General features: G+C 49.1%; 2 protein-coding genes across 2 annotated transcripts; both read left to right on the top strand.

Moving 5' to 3' along the window:
• The first annotated feature begins 3,148 nt into the window (after positions 1-3,148).
• Positions 3,149-8,919, top strand: LOC116948342 (galectin-3-like). The gene is made up of 4 exons (XM_032964923.2): positions 3,149-3,279; positions 5,946-6,034; positions 7,653-7,824; positions 8,202-8,919. The coding sequence occupies exons 1-4, from the start codon at positions 3,268-3,270 to the stop codon at positions 8,349-8,351; spliced, it is 423 nt and encodes a 140-aa protein (XP_032820814.1). The 5' UTR covers positions 3,149-3,267; the 3' UTR covers positions 8,352-8,919.
• A 2,701-nt stretch (positions 8,920-11,620) lies between these two features.
• On the top strand, positions 11,621-14,715 carry C33H1orf56 (chromosome 33 C1orf56 homolog). The gene is made up of 3 exons (XM_032964922.2): positions 11,621-11,664; positions 12,531-12,633; positions 13,567-14,715. Exon 3 carries the CDS (start codon positions 13,588-13,590, stop codon positions 14,125-14,127), a length of 540 nt encoding a protein of 179 aa, XP_032820813.2. The 5' UTR covers positions 11,621-11,664; positions 12,531-12,633; positions 13,567-13,587; the 3' UTR covers positions 14,128-14,715.
• Positions 14,716-17,560: the final 2,845 nt, after the last annotated feature.

Here is a 17,560-nt window from a genome sequence, read left to right as displayed (position 1 = left end):
GTAATATATGAAAACAGATGACAACAATGCCTGACCCTAGATGGCTTGCGTTCAGGTTAAAACACACAATGCGTCCTGAAACGGTACGCAGACCGCACACGTGACGCTTCCCAGCAACACGTGTGCAGTCTTGGAACCGAAAGTTGCGTTCCACGTAGAAGGTTTTGGGGATTGTCACCGGTTCAGTCCCCAAGCGCGCTTGGGAAAAATGTGTTGGCAAGCTGGACTCCGTGCGCACGCCCTCCTGGAATCCGAGCCCTCTGGCTTTCGCGAATAAAACACAAAAACGCCGATTGTTCCCGTCCGACAACGCGGACACGAAAAATAATAACAAGAACAACAATAGTAACAATACGAGTAACAACAATAACAACAGCTACAATAGCAATAAGAATAACAATAGTAACGATAATAACAGCAACTGTAACAATAACAACAATAACAATAAGAATAGTAACGATAATAACAACAATAATAACAGCAACTATAGCAATAACAACAATAACAACTACAATAACAACAAGAATAGCAATAATAACAACAATAACAATAATAAAAACAATAACACCAATTACAACAATAACAAATACAATAACAAGAATAACAACAATATTAACTTTCAATTTAAAGCTTTCGTGACTGCAAGGATTCATCTTCTTTGGTTCTTTCGGTAAAGTCACGTAAAATGAGAATAAAATAATAAATTGATAAAATAACACAATAATATTCTCACGACGTTTCGGCCACAACACAAGCGGCCTTCATCAGTCTCGTCCCTTCACCTGATGAAGGCCGCTTGTGTTGTGGCCGAAACGTCGTGAGAATATTATTGTGTTATTTTATTTTATCAATTCATTATTTTATTCTCATTCTACGTGACTTTACCGAAAGAACCAAAGAAGAACAATATTAACAACAACAATACACGGGGGACGAGTTCGCACTTGCGCTGTTCTTGAGCGCAAGCAGTGGACGCACTGCGCGAATGTGCGAACGAACGCGACCGCTGCCGTCAAAGAAGCACGCCGAGGCACGGATTGAACGACTTTGAAATGAAAAGACTCGGGCGGATGGATATGACTGCGTACGTAGCGTGGACCGAGAAAAAAAACACGTGGATGGGTTCTGGGGAAAGCTGGTGTTGAATGAAAACTGTTAAGAGGTGATGCAATGAAGAACGCTTAGTCTACTTATGGTCATGTCATGAGAAAAAAAAATGGAACTTGTTTGGAAAAGAGAATTATGCAAGGCACAATTGCGCTGTTCACGTGCGCGAGGAAGACCCAAGGATGACATCAACGGCGTGGACGAGGCTCACGCTGGAACAGACAAATGAGGATAGCAGAAGACAGGAGTCAGTGGGGAAGCATTCCCCGTGGTCCGGCCGACCCTCGGAGCGAGGATGTCTCAAGACAAGACCACATGGGGTTTATTTCACTGAAGGTGTGAAGAAAGAGTGGATATTCAAGGCGTTCGTCAAACAGCACCGTCGCTTTTTTTTAAAAAAAGGACTAGATTTTTCGTGGTGACGTTTCGGGCAACAGCCCATTTTGATAGCGCATAAGCACCACATGATTACCACTGGCCTAAAACTTTGCCTTTTATGTATTTTTTTCTTCTTCATTTTAAGGCCACAGTGTTATTGACGAGTGCGTTGAGTGTTGTTGTTAATTGCCATTGCGCACCACTGCCAACGCAACAGCAGCATCACCATGAATGGCATTACGACTTGTACCTTTAATTTACTTCTTGCCCATAACCACGGGTTCACAAACTCTACCACTGTACTCACAACCCACGGCATCGCCTCTCATTAATATTCACCAGCCGCCTAAGTCTTAGCACAAGGTGCGTCGGGCGTACAATGTACTCGCATGATGTTTGCTACACTCATCAGAACCTGACGGAGGAGAGCGCTTACCATGATCTGCATTACGAGGGATTGTATTTACACACACACACACAATATCGGTCTTAGTTGAATCAACGTTTCTCACATCACGTATGGCAAAACGAGAAAGATCCTCCTGTATACTGTACACTTTAACCGAATTGGGGCAAGTGCTGTCAGCGAGTAGTACCTAATGGAGGCCAGCACGGCATACGAGGGAGTTGGTGACCAGCAACCACACACGGCCGCCTTTGTCTCCCCAGTGCAGATGTTTACACACATTTCACAGCTACTAATTTCAGGCTGAGTGGACCGAGGTGAGGTCCAGGACCGGTTCAAATATTCGCCATTGTTATTGGTCGTGAGCTGGAATAGAACTCGGGGTCGACCGGGTTCGTAGCACGGTTCGCTAACCACTGCGCCACCGCTCCCCACTAGGCAAAGATCCCCCGTATAGCCTTGACATGTTGGGGCAAGTGCTGTTAGTGAGCACCTTTGAATGTCGACACCACGCCCCACTACACACACAATACAGGGTGGTTAAAAAAATGTTAAGACTTCTGATAATTTGCAACAACACTTTAAGAAATGTACTGCCTCCGGGTTCTGGATGCCACCTGGTGAAGATTCCAGGCATGTGTTGACAATGATGGCGAACAAGTGGAGACTCTTTGACTTTTTGAAGCTATTACCATTACAATTATTATCATGTTACAGTGCATTAACCGTTATTTTCCATTAAAAACGATAGTCCCATATAAGTGTTACAATATTTTTAAGCACCTTGTATTTATACGGTATCTTAACATTATAAACGAGTATAAATCATTAGCGTCGTTTCAAAAAAATATATGAGCATCGAAATATACGTATTCATGTATTAATGACTTCATTCGTGACTTAACTTTAACCATTTCTACTTCTACGCGCCACGGCGTGCAGCGTGTTTACCAACTATCAGGCGCGTGCAGCGTGTAAACGACCTAACTTGTATGCCTGTGAACGGGGGAGGTTGGGCACAATTGAAGCCGATGGCCATCACGTTTGGTGGGTCAAAGATGCCTGGAATTTTGAACAGCAACAAAATAAATCCTGCCCCAACCAGTATTTCAAACCTCCAGCCACATGGGAACGGGGCGTTCTGGAAGAACTGGCCCCTGCTTCTACCTATCGCTCATCACGCCCACGGCCACCCCGTTTAAAATCCCACCGTGCGCCGGCCTAACACGCCCACTTGGGGGTCCAGTATAAAAGCAAAGCGACCGTCAGGTCCACCACACCCACCTTTCTTATATTCGTCAGCAGCGAGGGCCGAATCATCATCATCATCATCATCGACTACTACTACCACTACAACCACCACCACCACCATTATCATGGGATCGTTGGTAAGTTTCAGCGGCTGTTGTGAACGGTTCTAAAATTGAGTGCAGATCTCGTAAGCTAAGTGGAAATTCATCCTGGTGGGTACAATATATATTTTGAATGGTTAAGCTGCCTGGGAGTAACAATGTGTGGTTGGGTGAGCATTGGGGGGCTGTGGGTTTGAATGGCCAATACTGGGTCATTAGTGTAGTGTGCGTTGTTGGCCTTCTGTTTAAAAATAACATTTGGGTGCAATTCTCGAAAGCTAAGCTAAGGCCGAGCCTGGTTAACGCTATGCTAAAATGTGAATTGCAGGGTGTGGTGAGCTTAGGGCTGTGGGGTGGCCATTCCAGCAATGAGTCCACAGATAATTATTCGGTGTGTAGAGGAGCTCTTAGGCTAAGCCACTCCACTCACTCTCGTGATGGGTTTTCTCCGGGTACTGCAATTCTCACGCGAATCCAAACGCCCATGAATGATCATGGCCCAACATCGCAATGTGGTAGAAACTTGAATGTTAATTGAAATTGAGACAATACTATGTATTAATAATTAAAACAATGAATAGTAAAACAATGAATGTAAGTCATTTATCGATCAACTTGTGGATGAAGGCCTCTGAAAGCCTTTTGGTTGTTTAACTTTTTTTGTTGTCATATTTCACCACACTAGTCTGCAGGTTTGTAAAGGGTGAGTTTCAGGACCGGTTCAGTTGTGCATTCACCACTCATATTGGCCGGAGCTAGGAGTCTGTCTGGATTGTCACGGGTTCACTATGCAGTGTTAACCACTGCGCTACCGCTCCTTCCATCAATACGCATTTTGTTGCCTAGACTTGTACATTATTGTAAGATTGACTTTTTTGTCTTAGCTCAATTAGCCGTGGCCGGGATTCGAACTCTGGTCACCGAGTTCACAGTAGAGCGCGCTCACTGCTGCACAACACCGCTGCCTATCGCTTGCAAGGCATTTGCATAAAAAGTTAAGAGCAAATCCCCTACGCGCTTCACTTCTGTCGGAATTCGTCATTGAAACACCGCGGATTTAATGGCACAAAACGTGCAGTCAACCGATTAGAAATTGCTCTCGATGGTTCCGCGGAACGCGATGCCGTTCCTGCCGGACATGCTGTCTGTCGTGCGACCTCTGTTCGATCATTCTAATCCAGTCGCAGGACCAGCCCGGGGGATACTTACACGGTAACGATGAGCACAGTTGACTTTAAATCCGGATGTAACCGGTTCGATCTCACGGTTACGACAGTTGAAACCTCTGCCTCCTAACTACCCTTCACCCATCCTCATCCATGCCCATTTTGCCACTTCACGCATGTGCCCCATACCCCGCTGCCTCTCATCCACATTGCCCCCATCGGACACCCCCTCACTCGCCATCACATTCCACCTTATTCCACCTTTCTTACCCCAGCAACATCGGCTCTATTCCCAGCCCCGTCCCTCACTCCATTCCATCACCTCCCTCGCTGACCGCCGTCTTGCATTTTAAAGCGCCCTGGAAAGGACGCTACACACCCGAAATAGAATAAAAACAATGTGCAAAATCATGAAATTCCCTCTTCCCACCTCATTTGTCGACCCAGCAGAATAATAAATGGGTACACCACAGGCAATAATCGCCGATGGCGAGTGGTGGGGTAAAGTGTGGGCGCTCCCACCTCCTTCCAAGACGTCTGGCTAGTGTGAACGAGTAAGCCAAATTACCTCCTTAGGGGGAGAACCTTCCGCCAGCAGCGTGAGCGAAAGATGCTGAGGCTCCACCTTTACCTTTGCCGGCCAAGAGCGGTCGGAGCCGTGAAACTGGAGAATCTCTAAACGCGTTATCGTGATCATGAGGCTTGCGCGTACAGTGCTGTTGTATAGGCGACCTGTTCATGCTGAACAAAGTTTAAGGGTGTGGGAATTAAAAGGCCTTTTTTTAAGTTGGTCACTGGCCAAACTTACAAATGTGGAGTTCGGCAGACAAACGTGAAATTCAAATACGGGTGTAATTTTAAAGTTGTTTTGTCTATAGTAACCCCCCCCACCTCCACTGGCTGTATAGAATGCGTCAGTGGTTCGACACGGCCACCAAGGGGACTATCGCCATGCCAGCAAGGAGGAAAACATCAGTTTGAGCAAGTCTGACCCCCTTACAATCCTCCGTGTGCAATGAAGAAAGGCCATTCCCCGAAACGTCGCCTGTTTATAAGTTGCCTATTAAGGCCACACAGTTATTGACGAATGCGAGTTTGTCGTTGTACTGCGCTTGCACGCAATTGACTCGGAAGAATCGCCAAACGCATGTTTTTTTAAGTTGCTACTTTTATTATCCCTTTTTCGATTTAAAGCTTTCGTGACTGCAGGGATTCGTATTCTTGGTTCTTTCGGTAAAGTCACGTAGAAGGGAAATAAAAATAAATAAATAAAATTCTCACGCCGCTACGATTGCAACACAAGCAATCATCATCAGGTTTTCACACCCCGACTAAGTGACTTGACCGAAAGAACCAAGAATATGAATACCTTTTTTTGTTCCCTCCCCACTAGAATGGTGGAAACGCCATTCCATTCCCAGCTGGTTGACAGAATTCCGAAACGCTTCTGATCCGGCTGGCCGAAGGGAGAGGGCAGAGATTCCTGAAATCCCAACCCGTGGCTGCGTTGTCCATCATCCTCCTCCTCTCTCGCAGGAGGTGCCCTATGAGCTGCCGGTGGCTGATGGAGTGAACTTCGGGTGGTGCCTGACGGTGCGTGGAGCCATCCTGGACAACCCAACTGGGTACCACGACCTGCCCCACCAACATTCCCCCAAGCTTGCTTAACACAATCGCACAGTTTGTGTTACAGATCCTATTGCGCTACAAAGACGAAGGTGCCCCCGTGTAGCCTCGACATAAATGCTGGGGCAAGTGCTGTTGGCGAGCACCGAACGAAAGCCGACACTGCGCACGCAAGGCCAGCACCACGCCCGGCCGCCTTTGTCTCTCCATTGCTGGTGTTTGTTCACACCGCACCGGTGTGCTCATTTGAGGCCGAGTCGACCTAGGGGGAGGCCCAGGAACCGGTTCTGATAACCGTCACCGGTGTTGGCCGCGAGCTGGAATCGAACTCGGGTTTATCAGGTTCACAGCGCGGCGTGCCAAACGCTACACTACCGCTCCCAACATGCCCTATATTGCGCTAGACGCATGCACACACACACACTGTATTTACCGTACACAATGTCCTATTGCGAGGGGCGTGATGCAGACATAATAGCAACGTCCCGAGGTGGTTAGGGTGGGAGGGATGGCTCGGGGGAAGCGGGGGGTGCTACCACCCACCCACCCACCTACCCTCCCCCTCCTTTGGATCCACGCCTGACATGTAGCTCGAGTAATGAAAACCATTTCTTGAACTCGCGTTACGCTCGTTCGGTCCTCCTCGTCATCAAGAGTTTGTTGTTTGCCTTAACGCAGGTCCTGTGCCGTGCGGAAGGAGCCGAGTCCCGAAACGCCGACGGAATTGATAACCGCCACTTTGAATTGAGCATTGGCGCACGGGAAATTAAAGACTGGCCGAACGTCTTTGGTACAACAGCGATCTGAACCCAAAAGCTGTATTATGAATAATATTGGTCGCGAAAGCCTAGGTGTTAAACTGAGCATCTGATCAACTTAACGCACAGACCAATTCGCGCATCGTATGCCTGTATGTATGATGAACTTCTTTGGCACCGTACGTAGTCAACCGTGCCGATCGGAGGTGCGGGATAAGGGCAACGAGCTAAACCCAAAACAGTTCTACAGAAATGAGTTTTTCAATTTGGATTGAAAAGTGCATAGCTCCAGTGGCACTGTGGTGCTATTGCAAGCTTAAGGTGACACGGAGCATTCTACAAGATTTGGAATCTGTTGGGATTCGGTCTCTTATATTTCGATACATATCCACTGGAAATAATTATATGGTGTGTGAAAAGCATCTCCCCAATGTCATCCGAAGGAAAAAAAATCTGCATGTATTGAAAATAAACAATTCTCATGCACACGATTCGACCAATTTTAACAGGATTTTAATCAGGAGTAAGGAATCTGTTTTGATTGCATAATCCGGGGCTTCATTTCTCACCAGATCTATTCCGGATCGCCGATAGTGAAGCGAGTAGTTGGCAGATGATTAGCAAAAGGCCCAGTAAAGGTGTAACGTTGTGCTAAGGGTTTCCAACCACATCCCAGCGTAGGCCCAAACCTTGGACGTTTTACTTTGTGTATGCAGGATGCGGGGTGCCAGATTCGAAAATATTTTCCAGGTCACGGATCCAGCTGAAATGACCCAGGCTAATTGTTGAAACTATCTTTTTAACGTATTTAAAAAAATATATTTTATTGTTGACAACGACCGTCTGTCGCCGTCGTCAGATTCACGCTGAACCTGCGCACCGCCGACGGGAATATTGCGCTCCACTTGAACCCGCGCTTCCAGGACGGTGACGCTGGCCGTGTCGTCGTCCTCAACTCGCTGCTCGGCGACAGCTGGGGCTCCGAGGAGCGGCCCGGAGAGTTCCCGTTCGCTGCGGGGGAGCCGTTCGAGGTGAGCTCTCAACGGTAACGCGTTCACAAGTTGATTAAGGTGCGCGTGCATGCGTGCGCGCGTGTTGGCATGTACGTCTTATCAACCGCGGGGAGCGGTGGTGTAGCGGCGAGTACGCCGTGCTACGGACCCGGTGACTCGAGTTCGATTCCCGCTCACGGCCAACATGAGTGACTTATCTGAACCGGTCCTGGACCTCCCCGAGGTCGACTCGGCCTCGGCTCAATACCTGGTGCAATGTGTAAACGTCAGCACTCGGGGACGAAGGGGGCTGGGCGTGGTTGCTGGCCACCCACCCCCTCGTGTGCCATGGCAACTTTTGTAGGTGCCACGACTCGCTAACAGCGGCACACTCGCCCGCAACGCTGTCTTTGTAGGTGAGGCTGCGGTGCTGCGAGGATGTGTTCCGCGTGGAGGTGAACGACGTGATCCCGCTGTGCGACTTCCGCCACCGCGCCGAGGCCTCCAGCATCACCAGCGTCCACATCTCCGGCGACGTCTCCCTCTCCGCCGTCGAGACTTCCTAGGGCCCCCAGGGTGGGGAGGCGGCAGCGCTCGCGTGACGCTCCTGCGTCCACGCACGCGCCGTCCAGTGCTCTCATCGCTGTCATTTTCTGTTACTTTTTGGGCCCGATCTTTAGTGGGTTTGTAGAAAGGCGGTTGAGTTGGTGGGCCCCCTTTTTGTTAAAGCCCTTTTTTGGTGATCTCCACCAAAAGTTTAGCAAGATTTAGTTTCCACTGCAATATGAAGCAGCATCCGATTTGTTTGCTTTTTGCTTGTATCGGGTAACTTCGTTGAGCTGGAACAAAGCAAATTTTTCGATGTAATCTCTCTGCTTGCTTCACCTGCCTCGTTGTCACCGCTGGCATTGCCAGCATCGCAGGAGGGAGTGAGCACGTGGGGTCGTTCGCAATGCCCTTCTGAAGTAACGTGAGTAGATGAACGTTCCACCCCCCCCCCCCCCGCTAGTGACACTACAGTACCAACACATTGATAATTGCGGAGGAAGGTTGAAGGACTCGAGATGTTTGCCGCTGACGAGTGAATACATTTTTTTGCCGTTGCTTGGCAAAGGAAATAAATTCGCCAACTGCTCCGAATGTGCAGCGTGGTCATTGTGACGTGTGCTATTTTATTTTCAAGTCTCCTCCGGTGCTTCGTCTGCCCGAGATTGCTCCGTCGCGTCTGCTTGCTCCTCGTCCGGTGTTATTCGTCTCCTTTCCCCCGATTTGCTTAGACCGTTTAGCCCAAGGGAAATATTGGTAACATTTATCAAAAAGCAAGAGTGGAGTTTTGCATCCACGCTTGAGCATTCGAGAACCTCCTGAAGCTATCGTTCTCCTCGTGAAGCTCCATCTCTTATCTTGCCCCATAGACTCAAAACCGCCCATATATATTCAGCAGTCTCCCTCAATCCCCTTTCGCGCCTGTTAAAGCCTTGCTTTTTCGCTATTGCCCATTCTTTTCTCTCCCCTCACCCCGCCACTCCTGCCCTGTTGTGACCCCCACGTGCCCTCTCTTACGGTCACTCATTCATTGGCCCTTGCACTGCCCCTGCCATCTAAATCAATATTGTGTTGCCGAATTTTGAAACCTGTTTCAAGTGACTTGAGGTAAGGCGCTCTATAAATATTATATAGTCAGATTCTGATTATTTGAATCTCGGACTATTGTTTCACGCCTGCTGTTAGGCAACAGAGGAGGCTCGCCATTGCCTTGCAGGTACACTGTACCGATGATTTACTGACCGAACGAGTTTCCATCTATGTTGCGCAATGCGGAAACAAGGGCCATTTAAGATATTTTTTAAAATGTACTTCGTTTAAAAGGGACTGCATTAAACGTGGCACGGGAGCACGCATAAAAAACCCACACATCGACAATGGCTTTATAACAGAACACGCGTAGAGTAGGCTGACATTTCGAGCAAAGGTCTTTTTCGTGACCAATAATGCGGACATTTATTTATTTCAATCCTAATCTCCAGTTCCTTGCATTGTACACGTCAGCCATGATCAATCCACTGCTGACTGAAGGCCCTCCCCAAGGTATTGCTCATGGTTCTGCGATGGAATAATGCAACCAAGAGCAGAGCTCCCCACGTGATTGTGCAGATGTCCCTTTGGATGTGCTATTAATATAGCAATTAACAATAGGACAAAACATTCGTAAACACTATGGCCTTGAAAGGAAAAATGCTAGAGGCGATGTGTTGGGCAGTTGCCCTTAATCCGATTCTAAGGAGATGAGGTGGGACCCGATGAGAATAAGATTTTTGTAATGACGCCAGTTTTAAAATTGGCAGGATTATTTACCCGATATTAGCGCTTGCATAATGCACAAACCCTTCAAGTAAAGTGTTACGATATAAGCTGCTCGGTATTAAAAGTAACATGATTAAATGTTGCCGGCACATTTCATTGAGGACAAGGCACAATGCACTTGGCAATGTATTCCTGGGCCCCAATAATTTCAATGAAATGATAACTGCGATGTAATTCACGAGGCGGAGGAATCTGAGAAACGAAACGAGGCACGCGAATATGAATCCGAAAATAAAGTGACGCTAAAAGGGATGAGTCAATAAAACCATTAGCGTCGTTGCTTATAGATTCTCACATCGATCAGCAGACAGTCTCCTTGTCATATCCGTACCTCCACACATTAAATAAAGTATCTTGCGCTCGCCAACACACCGGCGTGCTGTACTAGTGACGAATTTGCATGTTCTGTTTATGCGACAACCCTTACGAGTTGGCTGTGTCGGGTAGTGGCGGGTTTAACGACACATTATTTACGCGATCTAACCCCAAAAACTTGCTATGGGTATTGGTGGCGAAAGCCTACGTGTTAAACTTGTGCAACCCGTATGCCCCACGGCAATCTGGGGGTGGGGGGCATCATTTCACCAGCATCGGTTCAACACGAACAAGCTCTGGACCCGTCTCGACATTGAGTGTCTCACCACCCGTATCGTGAAGTGAGGTGGGCCTTTGCCTGTACGATGGGCAGTTCACCAGCATTGATTCAAGTAAGGCTGACTGCTAATGAGACACTGTCACCACCACCATCACGCATCCACCATCGGCTGCCACCACCACGGGTGCCTGCGTTGTGTGGATAGGGGCCGCCCATAAATGACGTCACGCACCCGGGGGGGGGTGGGGGCGGTGGTCAGACATTTGTGACGATGTGTGACGAAAAGGGGGGGGGGGGGTTGAGAAATGTGACGGCACATGGGAAAATGCGCAACTTTAAATAAATATATAATTGCTATAACAACACTCCTACAACATCAGAGTGCAGCGCCACATTAAATACGCACTACGACAATCGTTTAAAGCGATTTGAAGCATGTTTTATTTTCAAAATGGAAATATGTTTTTTTTTTGGGGGGGGCAGAGCTTTGTGACGTCATTTGAGGGGGAGTCTGACTTTTCGTGACGCCGTTTGACGAGGGGGGGGGGGGCAAAAATCGTCCAAAATCGCGTGACGTCATTTATGGACGTCCCCTTACTATAAAAAATACAAACCACGTGGCTTTTTGCGTCTCAATATGGTGAGTTGTAGTAAGATGATGTCACCGCTGCCCTCCCTCGTGCTGTTAAAACGCGATGACGTCGTTGCAAATGGGAGCACCGCTCAACGGTGGAAGCGCGCGCCTTTGACAACGGTCGCCACGGGAGACGGTTGCTAGGAGACGGGAGGACGCGCTCCCCTGGACCAAACGCACGTGCTCGCCTCAACGGGTTAACGGGCGAGTGACGTCAGCGCTGCCAACGACTTTAACGGCCGCATTCGGTGCATGGATGCACACTGCAACGACGCTGCAAGCTCTCGTACGTAAACTTGACGATTATTTTGTTTAATGTAACGTTGAATTTCGCTTTGGAGGTCGATCAAGAAGTTAATGTTGACATTGGCGATAGTTTATATCGGGCCGTGAAGTGGTGACGGCCAAAGTAAATGTTGAGTATCGTACGAGCCATGGGCAGGAGTCATTTCACTTGCGCTACAAACTCCGTAATCTGAGTTCGTTTCGTGTCCATGGCTAATGTCAATGTCCCCATCACCAACCCGCATTGACCAGCGTGGTCAAGTATGGTCAAACAACCCCCATATTGGTGCGGGGGAATGCCTTCAATCAGCAGTGGATTGCCATTTGGCCCTAAAGTATTTAATTGAATTATGTTGTTGATCGTGATTTCAGTAATGAGTGAATTCGCGTGTATGATGAGACTATGGCTGATGATGATGAATTAGCAAATATATACTTAGAAGTGTTGAAGGACTTACCCTGTCCTCTATGGATGCAACTGTCAACTTCCACAAGGCAAGACGTCAATTGTAAAAAATATATATTTAGTGATGTACAAGCACTATTAACAAACAAAAAAACTCACATTCCTCAATATCACTGGCCTTATGTGGGAAAATATATAATAGGAGACGTTTCGGTCAATAGCCCTACTTCATGGGAAAACAAGCATATAATTTAAAGTTACTACGAGCGGTACAACGGATTATAATTGGTAAATAACGACATTGACGATGATGATTAAAGACGACGGGCTATTGACGACGACGACGATAATTACGATGGGGATGATCGAAGTGATGTATAATTAATGGTTACAGTCACGATGGCGAGTAGTCGCGTGTGAAACGGCGTAATGTGAATGAATTAGCACCGTCCAACCGGCAGAAGCGCGCGCCTTGGCAACGGTCGCCAGGGGAGACGGTTGCTAGGAGACGGGAGGACGCGCTCTCCTGGACCACACGCAAACGGCAACGTCGCCATTGCTCCGGTATGTAAACTTTGAGATTATTGAGGTTTCATTTCCGTGTTAAATTTCGCTTTCGAGGTCAATGAAGGAGCGATTTTGAACATTGGTGATGTTTGATTTCATCTGATGCGGTCCCAGCTCCTTGGACGACCCGCCCTGACCGGCGCGGTGAAGTATGGTCAAACAACCCCCACGACCAACACCAGGGGGTCGGCCACCTGCGTCTCTTTAAGGATCACTTCGTGGACCGTTCTTTAAGGGCCGCCTCTTATACACATGCATTGCGCCTCTTGAAATGTTGAGAGGTTTTTTTTTTCTGCAGAAATCGAAAAAAAGTGTCTCTTCTTGTTATTTTGGTTACCGATCCCTGACCAACACGGTGCAGGGAGGCCCTCTGATCAGTGGATTGGCAAAGGGCTGTACATTGTTGTTGTATATTTAAATAATCTCGGCTGCAGTAATTGAGCTAATTGTAGTGTACGTGTGCCTAATGAAACGTTGGCTGATTATGATGGATTACGGTGTGAAGTATTATGGTAAAATGTGTGCGTTCCTCTGTGGAGTAAACTGCCAGCTGTTCCAAGGCATGACAATGTTTTTTGGAAATTATGATTGATTAGATTGATTATTGCAGTAAATATTAATTACTTATACCGTGGTGAGCAGTGCAGCAAATGACGATGATGATGATGGCTGGTGAATAGATGTCGAATTGTATTATTTACAATTACGATGCTAGCAGCATTGTACACGGATTAATGTCGACGGTTATGATGATTGAACGATAATGACGACGACGATGTTATCATGGTGAGCAGGACAGAAAAGTATGATGATTATGTATGTATGTTGAACTTCTTTCGCACCGCACGCAGCCAACCGTGCTAATCGGAGGTGCGGGCGACGATGGCTGATTGATTGATGATGATTGACGATAATTCAATTTATTTTCAGGACAAAGTTGGCGAAGGAGCCATGCACCGACCGAAGCAGACCCTCACCAGCAGCACCATGCTTCGCTGGTGCTGCTGCTGCTGCTGCTCGCTGCTGCCACTGCTTTTGCTGACCACCAAAACCATCACCGCCGCCGCCACCACCACCACCGATAGCACCTCCACCGCCTCCAGCGACGACGAGAGCAGCTCCCTCCAATCGGGGCCCTGGGGCCCGTGGAACTGCAACTGCGCCGCGGGGTCCATGAGCCGAGCTCGGCTCGTCGCCGTGGCCCCGGGGAGCGAGAGGCCTTCGGAGGATGTCCTGGGCCTGGCAGGCTACCAGCGAGTGCCCTGCAACGCCCACGAGTGCAGATGCAGCAACGGCGAGGGCGACTGCGCGGCGATGCGAGAGTGCAAGTTGGGCACTGCCTGGAAGTGCGCGCGAGACGAGGTGAAGACTGCAGGCGCAGCACGAGGCGGGGCAGGAGGGGCAGCAGCAGGAGCAGGAAGGAACGCAGTGGCTGGATTCTTCGGGAAAGTGGCGGGTTTCTTCCACAGGCCGAAAGGGAAGCAAGGGTGAAGGAGCAGCAGCAGCAGCACGGCTTCACTTCAGCGAGCCCGAGCTGTCCGGAGCTGGGCTCTGGAATTGTAGTTACGTTGCCCTCCACCTGGAAAGATATCCACTTGCCTACCCCCTGTATTTGAATTGACGTTGTCGTTTTTTTTCATTTACCGAAAGTCCGGGTTTTGTTCTCTATCTCTCTACAATGCACGCACACATATATCCACCACGCTTGTCTATTTTAGTTTTGTTTTACTGGAACCTGGGTTTAATGAAGAAACTAAAAAAAATTATTTCGATGCCAGCACCGAATTGGCACGGTGGCAATTTTGACGCGTTCCGAAGACAAGGACGGAACGCGTCTTGTGCGTTCGCGATTAACTCGAGGTGGATCGATGCGATTGGATTGTCGAGATTCGATTCAACAATGGGATTACTTAAACATAGCGAAGGACCGGCAGCTCAATGCGGTAGCTCCACCAGGTAACGTGAGCCATATTACACGAACATTGATATTTACGCACGCGACCCCCATGCATGTATCGTGAACTTAAGAGTTGATGTCAAGTGGACTCAATCTAATACACGTTTCCACACTTAACAAAATGATTGCACATTTGTCATTCTTCTCGGTGGCGACCAACCATAGGGTGATCTGTGTGCGTTGGAAAAGGGCCATTGCCCGAAACGTCGCCTATTACATTTAGTTTTCCCTGTTAGGGGATTGTTATGGAAAAATCGACCACTGCACTGCTGCCAATGCAGTATCACAATAGGGTGTTAGTATAGTTGGCTATGTACGGTGGGAAAGAAGTTGAACGTGCGCGTGTCCCAGCGCTCTAAAAATTACCTGCAAATTACAGAGCGGAACTTCACTGCGATTCCACGTTGTAGCAACGTCGCCCCCTACTGCACAAACAAGGGTCGGAGACTCGATTTCTGCCGCACTGTGGACAGTCGTGTATGTCAGTGAACTCATGCAAAGCCTACTGGTGTTCTTTAAAGGCTGCATGGTTAGAACACCGAACTTGCAACCCACAGGTCACCGGTGCTATATCCCACAGTGGCATTTGAGAGAAACAGCGTGGATCTTACAGCTACACCCACAAAGTTGAAATGGGGTTACAACCCCACAGTAGACCCGCAGGTCATGCGCGTGGTGGGGTTAAGTGAAGGTACTCCCACCGCTTTCCCCCCGCAAAACGTTTGGCGGAAGAGTCGGCCAAATAATATCTAGACTCTAGAGCAGCGGTCGGCAACCAAAAGAACTAGACATTTGTTATTATATCAAGAGCCGCAATGCCAGTTGTTAATACGAGACTGGTGGCCCTTAACGTGACGAAGAGGTCCTCAAAGAGCCGCATGCGGCTCCGGAGCCAGAGGTTTGCCGACTCCTGCTCTTAAGAGGAAGCTCTCTCCCTGTCGAGGGAGCTCCCTCGACTCCCTCTCGAGTCGAGGGAGGGAGCTCCCTCGACTCGAGGGAGGGAGCTCCCTCGACTCGAGAGGGAGCGCTCTCTAAGGGGAGCTCTCTCTAGGAGGAGCTCTCTAACGAGTGGGAGCTCTAACGAGAGAGCTCTCACGCTAGAGAGAGCTCTCAAGCTAGAGGGAGATCTCTCGCTAGAAGAGGGAGTTCTCAAGCTAGAGGGAGCTCTCAAGCTAGAAGAGGGCGCTCTCACGCTAGAGGGAGCTCTCACGCTAGAAGAGGGCGCTCTCACGCTAGAGGGAGCTCTCACGCTAGAGGGAGCTCTCACGCTAGAGAGAGCTCTCAAGCTAGAAGAAGGAGTTCTCAAGCTAGAGGGAGTTTCAAGCTAGAGGGAGCTCTCACACTAGAGGGAGTTCTCAAGCTAGAAGAGGGAGTTCTCAAGCTAGAGGGAGTTTCAAGCTAGAGGGAGCTCTCACACTAGAGGGAGTTCTCAAGCTAGAAGAGGGAGCTCCCTCGCTAGAGAGAGTTCTCAAGCTAGAGGGAGCTCTCACGCTAGAGGGAGCTCTCAAGCTAGAAGAGGGAGCTCTCACGCTAGAGGGAGCTCTCACGTTAGAGGGAGCTCTCACGCTAGAGGAAGCTCTCACGCTAGAAGAGGGAGCTCTCACGCTAAAGGGAGCTCTCAAGCTAGAGGGAGCTCTCACGCTAGAAGAGGGAGCTCTCACGCTAGAGGGAGCTCTCAAGCTAGAAGAGGGAGCTCTCACGCTAGAGGGAGCTCTCACGTTAGAGGGAGCTCTCACGCTAGAGGAAGCTCTCACGCTAGAAGAGGGAGCTCTCACGCTAAAGGGAGCTCTCAAGCTAGAGGGAGCTCTCACGCTAGAAGAGGGAGCTCTCAAGCTAGAAGAGGGAGTTCTCAAGCTAGAGGGAGCTCTGAAGCTAGAGGGCGCTCTCACGCTATTGGGAGCTCTCACGCTAGAAGAGGGAGCTCTCACGCTAGAGGGAGTTCTCACGCTAGAGGGAGCTCTCAAGCGAGAGGGCGCTCTCACGCTAGAGGGAGCTCTCACGCTAGAAGAGGGGGCTATCACGCTATTGGGAGCTCTCACGCTAGAAGAGGGAGTTCTCAAGCTAGAGGGAGCTCTGAAGCTAGAAGAGGGAGCTCTCACGCTATTGGGAGCTCTCACGCTAGAAGAGGGAGCTCTCACGCTAGAGGGAGCTCTCACGCTAGAGAGAGCTCTCAAGCTAGAGGGAGCTCTCACGCTAGAAGAGGGAGCTCTCACGCTAGAGGGAGCTCTCACGCTAGAGGGAGCTCTAACGAGAGCTGTCAAGCTAGAGGGAGCTCTCAAGCTAGAAGAGGGAGCTCTAACAAGAGGGAAATCTCACGCTAGAGGGAGGTCTCATGCTAGAGGGAGCTCTAACGAGAGAGGGAGCTCTCACGCTAGAGGAAACTCTCTCGCTAGAGGAAGCTCATACTAGAGGGAGGTCTCTCACGCTAGAGGGAGCTCTCACGCTAGAAGAGGGAGCTCTCACGCAAAAGGGAGTTCTCAAGCTAGAAGAGGGAGTTCTCACGCTAGAGGGCGCGCTCACGCTAGAGGAAGCTCTCATGCTCGAGGGAGGTCTCTCACGCTAGAGGGAGCTCTAACGAGAGAGGGAGCTCTCACGCTAGAGGAAACTCTCACGCTAGAGGAAACTCTCACGCTAGAGGAAACTCTCACGCTAGAGGAAGCTCTCATGCTCGAGAGAGGTCTCTCACGTTAGAGGGAGCTCTCACGAGAGAGGGAGTTCTCTCCCAAGATGGAGCTCTCTCACTCGAGGGAGCGCCATCTCGAGCTCCCTTCCAGAGGCCCTTCCACCAGCAGTAGTTGTGAGCAAGCAATTGCAGAGCTGCATCTTTATCTTCTAGTAGGGCAAACAAAAACACGTTCAAAGGTGCTTAGTCTCATGCGACATATTAATATAAACATTCACCCATAATAGAGGTCTTTTAGTTAGCGTAAATAGTAAGGGTTGTCACGTAAACAGAATATGTCAATT

Source organism: Petromyzon marinus, chromosome 33 (genome assembly GCF_048934315.1).
Source record: "Petromyzon marinus isolate PM22_M1 ecotype Great Lakes invasive population chromosome 33, UKy_Petmar_22M1.pri1.0, whole genome shotgun sequence".
Lineage (NCBI taxonomy): Eukaryota > Metazoa > Chordata > Hyperoartia > Petromyzontiformes > Petromyzontidae > Petromyzon > Petromyzon marinus.
The sequence above is the reverse complement of the archived record's forward strand: the minus strand, read 5'-3'. Positions and strand labels throughout refer to the sequence as shown.

Excerpts from the sequence above, each read along its gene's own strand:
- LOC116948342 (XM_032964923.2), top strand. Across the intron at positions 6,035-7,652 it reads ATCCTGGACAACCCAACTGG|ATTCACGCTGAACCTGCGCA; the intron begins GTACCACGACCT and ends CGCCGTCGTCAG. Across the intron at positions 7,825-8,201 it reads CTGCGGGGGAGCCGTTCGAG|GTGAGGCTGCGGTGCTGCGA; the intron begins GTGAGCTCTCAA and ends CTGTCTTTGTAG.
- C33H1orf56 (XM_032964922.2), top strand. The coding sequence starts at position 13,588 with ATGCACCGACCGAAGCAGACCCTCACCAGCAGCACCATGCTTCGCTGG.